This window comes from Enhydra lutris, unplaced genomic scaffold (genome assembly GCF_002288905.1).
Source record: "Enhydra lutris kenyoni isolate GAN:26980312 unplaced genomic scaffold, ASM228890v2 scaffoldscaffold22, whole genome shotgun sequence".
NCBI classification, from domain to species: domain Eukaryota; kingdom Metazoa; phylum Chordata; class Mammalia; order Carnivora; family Mustelidae; genus Enhydra; species Enhydra lutris.
In genome coordinates, this window is record NW_019154106.1 from 12,871,335 (window position 1) to 12,878,713 (window position 7,379).

Below are 7,379 nucleotides of genomic sequence, written 5' to 3' on the forward strand. Positions count from 1 at the left end.
CTGAACGTTCTCATAAAGCGACGGAAGTAGTTGCCAGAAAAAGGTAGGCTGGGTACCCAATGATAAGCGGCTCCTAGAGGAAGAGGGCGGAACATCGTGAAAGGATTGTCCAATGAAAACGACCGACGCCAGACACCGGGACCGCGCCGGGGTGGAGAAGACCATGGAGAATTTCTCGGCACTGTTCGGAGCTCAGGCTGACCCACCACCACCCCCAACCGCACTCGGCTTCGGACCAGGAAAACCTCCACCTCCTCCTCCCCCTCCTCCGGGCGGGGGCCCCGGCACGGCCCCGCCGCCCACCGCGACCGCGGCCCCTCCGGGCGCTGACAAGTCGGCGGCTGGTTGTGGTCCCTTCTACCTTATGCGGGAACTTCCAGGTGAGTACTAGGCCTGGCCGAAGACAGCCAATCAGATCTTAGCGAGGAGGTGATGGGCGTGGCTCTCAGCCCGCCGGGGTAGGTGTGAGGGAGTCTAGGCAACGGGTGTCGGGACCTTGGAGCTCCAAGTCTGAGCGGCTCTGAGGATTCACCGCCAGAGGGACGGCATGAATTTTTGGCCTGGATTGGGAAGGGGAGAGAATGCATTTCCATAACCATGTTTCGCACCGTATTTGGCTCTGTCCCTCATACTGGTTTATTTTCCTAAAAATTTTCCAGAGCTTGAGTTTGGAATTAGGGAGGCCCGATTTAACATCCTTGCAGATCTTAAGGTTTTTCAGATCTGTCACAAACATGCTCTTGGTTTGAGACACGTTGCCCTCCTTCTAAGGGCCTCTGTGTTTCTTCAGCTGTCGGAAGGAAGGGTTAGAATCGAACCCAAAAATTGTTTTGTTGAGTACCTTCTGGGTACCAAGCACTGTGCTCTAAATGCTTAAGATACAGCTGTGGTAGGGCTGACAAGATCTTTACCTGTTTTGGAGTTTACATGTCAGAGGAGGCGGCACAGAGCATACCAGATAACATCAGATAGTGGTTAGTGCTACAAGGAGAAAATGTGATAAAGAAGTGAGGCAGAACTGCTTCAGCTAGAGTGATCAAAGAAGCCATCTCTGAGTAGATAATATTGGAGCGTCAGTGTAAAGAGCCAGTCCTGTGTGAGTGGGAGAGATAAGATGCAAGAAATGAGGTCAGAAGCCGTGGTGTGAGGGAAAAGCTTGGAAAATCTGAGGGTCAGAAGACCATTCGGATTCCAGTGAAGTTTCAAGGGAAAGAGTGGTAGGAGATGAAGGGGGGAGGAGTAGGCAGAGGCCTTTGTAAAGCATTTAGATTTTAAGTTCAGGAGCCATTTTATTATTTATTATTTATTTTTAGTAATCTCTGTACGGTAAATGGGGCTTAAACGCACCATCTGAGATCAAGAGTTGCATGCTGTGCTGCCTGGGCCAGCGAGGCACCCCTCAGGGGGAGCCATTTTAACACAGGAAAGTGACATGATCTGATTCACTTATTTGTAATTATCCAAACAGCTACATTAAGAATGGAAGGTGGGGAAATCAGTCAGAAGTTACTGCTTAGTAGTCCAGGAAAAAGATGATGGTTTGGACTAGGCAGTAGCAGTGGAGGAGAGAAGCGAACTGATGCAGGATAAACGTTAGGGACAGAGCTTACAGTAGTGAAGGACTGAATAAAGAAGTAGAAAGGAACTGAAAATACTTGTAAATTCTTGGATTGAATAGTTGGGTGGATGGTAGTACTGAGACCAAGAAGGAACAAGTTTGAGGAGGTGGAAATCAAGAGTTGTTTTGGACATGTTAAATCTCCGGGTTGGGTTTCAATTCCTCCCAAGTCCTACTGCTACATCAGGAATTGAAGGAAATAATTATGTATACTGATACAGTGCTTTGAAGTTCACAGTGCTTATAGTTGAAAAAAACTGAAGTTATGGTTGATGTCTCCTAGCAGTTTCTCTTTCTGTTCTGATTGTACCTATTTATGTCAAGCAGTTGACAGATACAGAGTATGTCTTGGGCAAATGCTGGTTTTATGTAGGAAGGACGGTGTGTGGTGAGAAGGGGAGAGAACTGTTAAGTCTAGTCCTTGCTTTTTTTTTTTTTTTTTTTTTTAAGACAGTGAGAGAGAGCATGAGCGAGGAGAAGGTCAGAGGGAGAAGCAGACTCCCCATGGAGCTGGGAGCCCGATGCGGGACTCGATCCCGGGACTCCGAGATCATGACCTGAGCCGGAGGCAGTCGTCCAACCGAGCCACCCAGGCGTCCCTAGTCCTTGCTTTTAAGTTTATTTGACTTAGGGATATAAAGTATGTGGTTTAAGGGTAGTAACTGTATTTCTTGATAAGGCTAATCTCATTTCTTCATGGTCATGCCTCATATACAACTGTTAAGAACTACATGATGGAGACCCCTGGCTGGCTCAGTATGTGGAACATGCGACTCTCGATCTTGGGGTTGTGAGTTCCAGCCCTGCATTGGGGGTAAATATTTATACTGGTTTTTTGTTCTTTTGTTTTTTTTTTTTTAAGACTTTATTTATTTGACAGAGATCACAAGTAGGCAGAGAGGCAGGCAGAGAGAGGAGGAAGAAAGCTCCCTGCTGAGCAGAGAGCCCAATTCGGGGCTCGATCCCAGGACCCTGGGATCATGACCTGAGCCGAAGGCAGAGGCTTTAACCCACTGAGCCACCCAGGCGCCCCTAAATGTTTATACTCTCAAAAAGAAAAAAAAAAGGGATCTACATACTGTTTTTTTTTTCAAAATGTGTTCCTTGTTATCCAAGATGACAGAAAAAGTTGTCACTTGAGCCAGACCTTTAAAATTTCAAGTTGAAGAAAATTTGGAAGAATTGTCTTATAATTACATCAGCTTTCCTAAAACAAACTTCCTAAAAGGAAATGAGATGAGAAGTATGTTTCTCAGGAGATAACGGAGACTTATTTAGATGGACTAGAAACGTGACACAGGGGAGTAATGGTAGATCAGCCCCCAAAGCTAAGTTACAGTAAGATGTGTTTTACTGTGAGTGCCAAAGGAATTTGAGCATTTTCCTGAGGATAATGGGAAACGACTGAGATTTTTGAACCGAGGAGTATTGTTTCTAAAGAATCTGCAGAATATGGGTATCATGTACTGAAATAGAGAAGCCATGAGTGAGGTGGGGAAGATTTGGAGGTTAAAAAAAAAATGAATCTGCAAGGAATTGACTAAGAGGAAGTTGGAAATGTGAGACTGCTTCTTAGGAGGGGAGTTTTTAGGAGGCTGGGGAGAGAGGCTTATAAATTATTTTCATGGAATTGATGGTCAAAATAGGAAGTTGGAGGGACTCATCAAGGGTTAGAGAAAAGCAGGAGTGCCTTCTCACCTGAGCCTTGAGGATGACTCCCTAGAAGAGGATAGCTGACAGAGGGGGAAAAAGGCAGGGTGCTAGAATGACAGGAGGCAGTTCCTAGTATGAGGAGCAGTACTGTGGCACTGAGTGTTCTGCTGCTACAGTCGACCATGCTTCGGAAATGTTTGACACAAGAAAGAAAAAAGGGAAGGGTAGGGTAAGGCCTTGGGGTATGGAGAAAAAACACCTTGCTCACTTAACTGAGCACCGACAGTGTACACTGTGTTGGGCAGCGGAGATACATGTATGAAGAAGAAAGACATTGTCTCGGGCCCCCAGGGGACTCAGATCAGAACCTGGGTTTTTCCAGGCGAGTGATTATGAATAAGCACTTTCTTGTCATTATTTGCATTCTTCGAGTTCATCCTAACTGTAGCTGAAATTGTAGGCTAGCTAGCTCCATCCTTGGCCACTAGATCCTTATTGTTAACAAGCTTCTATTTGAAAAAAGCCATGTGGTATTTGTACTGATAGTGCCTGGCATCTATACAGTACTTTATACTTCCCAGCGTTTTCATTTGAACCTTGAAAAAAACTGTGTGCTTAAGATAGCTGTTACCCCACTGCAGAGATAAGAGGAAACTGAGGCATAGAGCACCGCTAGGATTAGACTTCCAGCTGCCCAGATGCTAATGGGACATATCTTTCTTTGAGGCAGAGCATTATACTTGGGCTTATGAGTAATAGAGATGGTGGTAACAAGTTAGTCAGCAGTACCTTAAAAAATCTCATTTCCTATGTAAAGGTAGTAAGTATTTCTTGCTAGTTTAAAAAAAAAAAAGTCCTTGACCAGACACTCAAGCCATTGGGTCATATTTGGCTCTTACATTGCTGGTAGCTGAGCTTTGAGGTAATACCCTGCTGTGTCAGAGAGTATAATTAATCATTAGTATATTATATGAAAAGCACTCGAACAGTGTTCAGCACAGAGTTAGCATCATGTAAGTGATTATTGTGGTGAGTCTAAGTTGGGGAGAGTGTCTGTTTCTTTGGGATGGTTTCCATCTCTGCCGTCTTTCAAAGTTTGCGGATTTTTCTCCTTGTTGCAACTTACCATACTATATGTATTTTTAGTGTTCATTATTTATAATTTTGCTGTTTCTTTAAAAAATAAATTTAAGTCTTTGTAATTCTCACTTAAAAGATTATTTAGTCTAAAATATAGTCCTTCACTTTCCCTCTGGGTGACTTAAAAATTCTCTCCTGTTGGGACTAGTATTTTTTTGTTCTTCTTCTCCCTGTGTCCTCTAGGTAGCACCGAGCTGACAGGCAGCACCAATCTGATCACACACTACAACCTGGAACATTCCTATAATAAATTCTGTGGGAAGAAGGTGAAGGAGAAGCTAAGTAACTTCCTGCCTGACCTGCCAGGGATGATTGATCTGCCTGGTTCCCATGATAACAGCAGCCTCCGCTCCCTCATCGAGAAACCCCCTATTCTTGGTGGTTCTTTTAATCCTATCACAGGGACCATGCTGGCTGGCTTCCGCCTCCACACTGGCCCGGTGAGTCCCCTCTCCGGGAGGAAGAAGGCAAATGGGGAGGCCTGAAAGGCGTGGAGGTGGTTTTTTTGTCCAAGTCTGTTCCTTTATAATGTACTGAGCAAAACAGATGGGAGCAGGGCATTTCCTCCCTCCACTCACCTGGACCTTCCTTTGGTTCCTTCAGTTACCAGAGCAGTGTCGTCTGATGCATATTCAGCCTCCCAAGAAGAAGAATAAGCACAAGCACAAACAGAGCCGTACCCAGGATCCTGTCCCACCAGGTAAGAAGCACTTCTGGTCAAAGCCAGAAACCCTGGATCTGGTTGGACCTTCCCCAGTTAAAAACCCAGTTAGGTTCCTTACAGAGCCCTGGACTCCCAAATTCTCCTTAAACTGGTATAAAGGTAATTAATGTTTCCTGCAGGTAGGTCTCCTGGGTAAGGATAAAGTTGGAATGGTGCTTTAGCAGGGACTCCTGATCCTTTCTGGCCTTTAGAAGAGAAGTTGCCCTTGACTAGGTTTTCCTGTGGTCTTGAGTTCCAAGTAGTAGGGAATTTTGAGCTGTACGGTAAGGAATTTTGATAGGCACATACCGTCTCCTACAGAAACACCATCTGATTCTGATCACAAGAAGAAGAAAAAGAAAAAAGAGGAGGATCCTGAACGGAAGAGGAAGAAGAAAGAGAAGAAGAAAAAGAAGGTAGGATAGGGACCTGCTCCTGCAGGCCATGGAGTCTCCCTGTCTCACCCTGTCGTCGATGGTCCTTTCCCTCAGGTGGGACCCAAGACTGAAAATCCAGGGCATGTTGCAGTTTTTTCCTGTACAGCGCTGATCAAGGCCAAGGCCACTTCCTAGTTGTTCTCTTACCCCTCTTTCCTTGTCTTCCCCAGAACCGACACAGTCCAGACCATCCAGGCGTGGGCAGTTCTCAGGCCAGCAGCAGCAGCAGCCTCCGCTAACAGGACTCTACTGGGATGGCTGTTCCTGCTGGACTGAGCCTGCTGACAAAAGCTGCCCTCCAGCTCGGACACTGCCACGGAAGCATCCCCTGCAACCGGGACAGATGCCAGCTCTGACTGTGCTGGGCTAAGATTAATGCATTATGTGAGAGAAGGGCCATGCTTTTGTAAGGCTCAGCCCAGTTGGCTTTCTCACGGACATCTCTTCCTCTCCCAGGAAGCTTTCCTTTCATCTCTTTTGTGCAATTGGTTTGATTTAGGACATTGATCTGTTAGGGTTTTTCTTTAAAAAAGTTTTTTTGCATTTATCAAACTGGCTGAACTGTGGCTGCCTGTTAAGAGGTAAGTGCCTTTCCATGTGAGAGTCAGGTTTAAGCCAGGGCACTCAAGAGATCTGAGGAGAGTTTGGGTCCTATCATTACATTAATTAGTTGGCAGGAAGACCACCAAAATGAGAGTGGAGAACATGGTACGCGAGTGAGGCAGAGCTTGCTAATACCTGTCCACGGCGGACATATAACACTCTGCCCATCATGGGGAGAGCCAAGCACCTGGATGAGGCCCCACCAGAAGAGCCGATCCAGTTAAGGCTTATCTGTCTTCTAGATCAGTTTTGTGTTAAACAGAATAGCCAACTGAAAAAGCACCCACAATCACCAGTGTATTTCAGCAAGGTTGATTCCTGGTGAAGACTGTGGTTTTTATTTTTATTTATTTATTTTTGCTTAAATCTCCGGCAAGCAAAGGTAAATGCTTTTTTCTTATTGGACTCTCTGACCTGCCTCATTCCTTAGTTAAGATACTGAAACTTAGGCTGATAGAAAAACATTTCTAAGCTTCTAAGATAGCCATAAAAAGGCAGCCTAAACTAGCAGAATATGAGATTCCTTCAGTCTTTACAGCAGGCCAGGTAACTGGAAATGTCCATGAGAAAACCCAAGCTATTGTAATCTGACTTTAAATAAATTTGACAGAACAGCTGAAATCTGTTGCTATGAGCCAAGGTTGTTACTCCATCAGTAGGTGGAAAACCATTCATTCAGCTACAGGTTCAATCTAGCATTTCAGTGCAAGACTGTATATGCTTATGTCATGGACAGTGAAAATAATGGGTTCTGGCCAGTTTCCAGAGATTTTGTGTCTGAGGCAGCCTATTTAAAATTAGGGCATAGCCTTTGCTTTGGACAAACAGAAGAGACACCATGAGCTATCATATTAAAGTGCCAGCCATATCCAGGCAGTCTGCCTCTAACAGGCTTTTATCCCTCCATCATCCACGGTCTCACCTCTGGCTACATCCAAAGAGCTTTACTTCCCAGAGACAAAATTCTGTTAACTGTAGCAGTAAAGAGTTCTCTAAGCCTTGAAAAGACAAAGAGCTTAGGTGGTCACAAAAGGTGTCTTCTAGGAATTTTTGCATTAAATCACCAAAATAAAAACAGGACCTGCTGTTTTAAGTGGTTACTTCCACTACAGTCCTGCCTAAAGGTAGGCCAGAAGCTTCTGAGGTTTTCTTTGAGACTTTCCACCAGAGATCATTCACCTTGCCTTAACCAGACAAAATAACACAAGTCAGGGGGAGCTGGTTA

General features: G+C 45.0%; 1 protein-coding gene across 2 annotated transcripts; it reads left to right on the forward strand.

The window, feature by feature from the left end:
- Positions 1-112: 112 nt before the first annotated feature.
- On the forward strand, positions 113-6,775 carry LOC111149439 (mediator complex subunit 19). 2 transcript variants are annotated; one of them, XM_022506518.1, is made up of 5 exons: positions 113-380; positions 4,595-4,851; positions 5,015-5,118; positions 5,416-5,530; positions 5,722-6,775. In XM_022506518.1, exons 1-5 carry the CDS (start codon positions 113-115, stop codon positions 5,788-5,790), a joined length of 813 nt encoding a protein of 270 aa, XP_022362226.1. In that variant the 3' UTR covers positions 5,791-6,775. The 2 variants fall into 2 exon arrangements, with proteins under 2 accessions (XP_022362226.1, XP_022362227.1); XM_022506519.1 differs by having other exon boundaries at positions 5,015-5,111; positions 5,436-5,530.
- The last annotated feature ends 604 nt before the right edge of the window (positions 6,776-7,379 follow it).

Coding starts and splice junctions, on each gene's coding strand:
- LOC111149439 (XM_022506518.1), top strand. CDS start 113: ATGAAAACGACCGACGCCAGACACCGGGACCGCGCCGGGGTGGAGAAG. Junction 4,852..5,014: donor TCCGCCTCCACACTGGCCCG/GTGAGTCCCCTC, acceptor TGGTTCCTTCAG/TTACCAGAGCAGTGTCGTCT. Junction 5,119..5,415: donor CCTGTCCCACCAGGTAAGAA/GCACTTCTGGTC, acceptor GAATTTTGATAG/GCACATACCGTCTCCTACAG.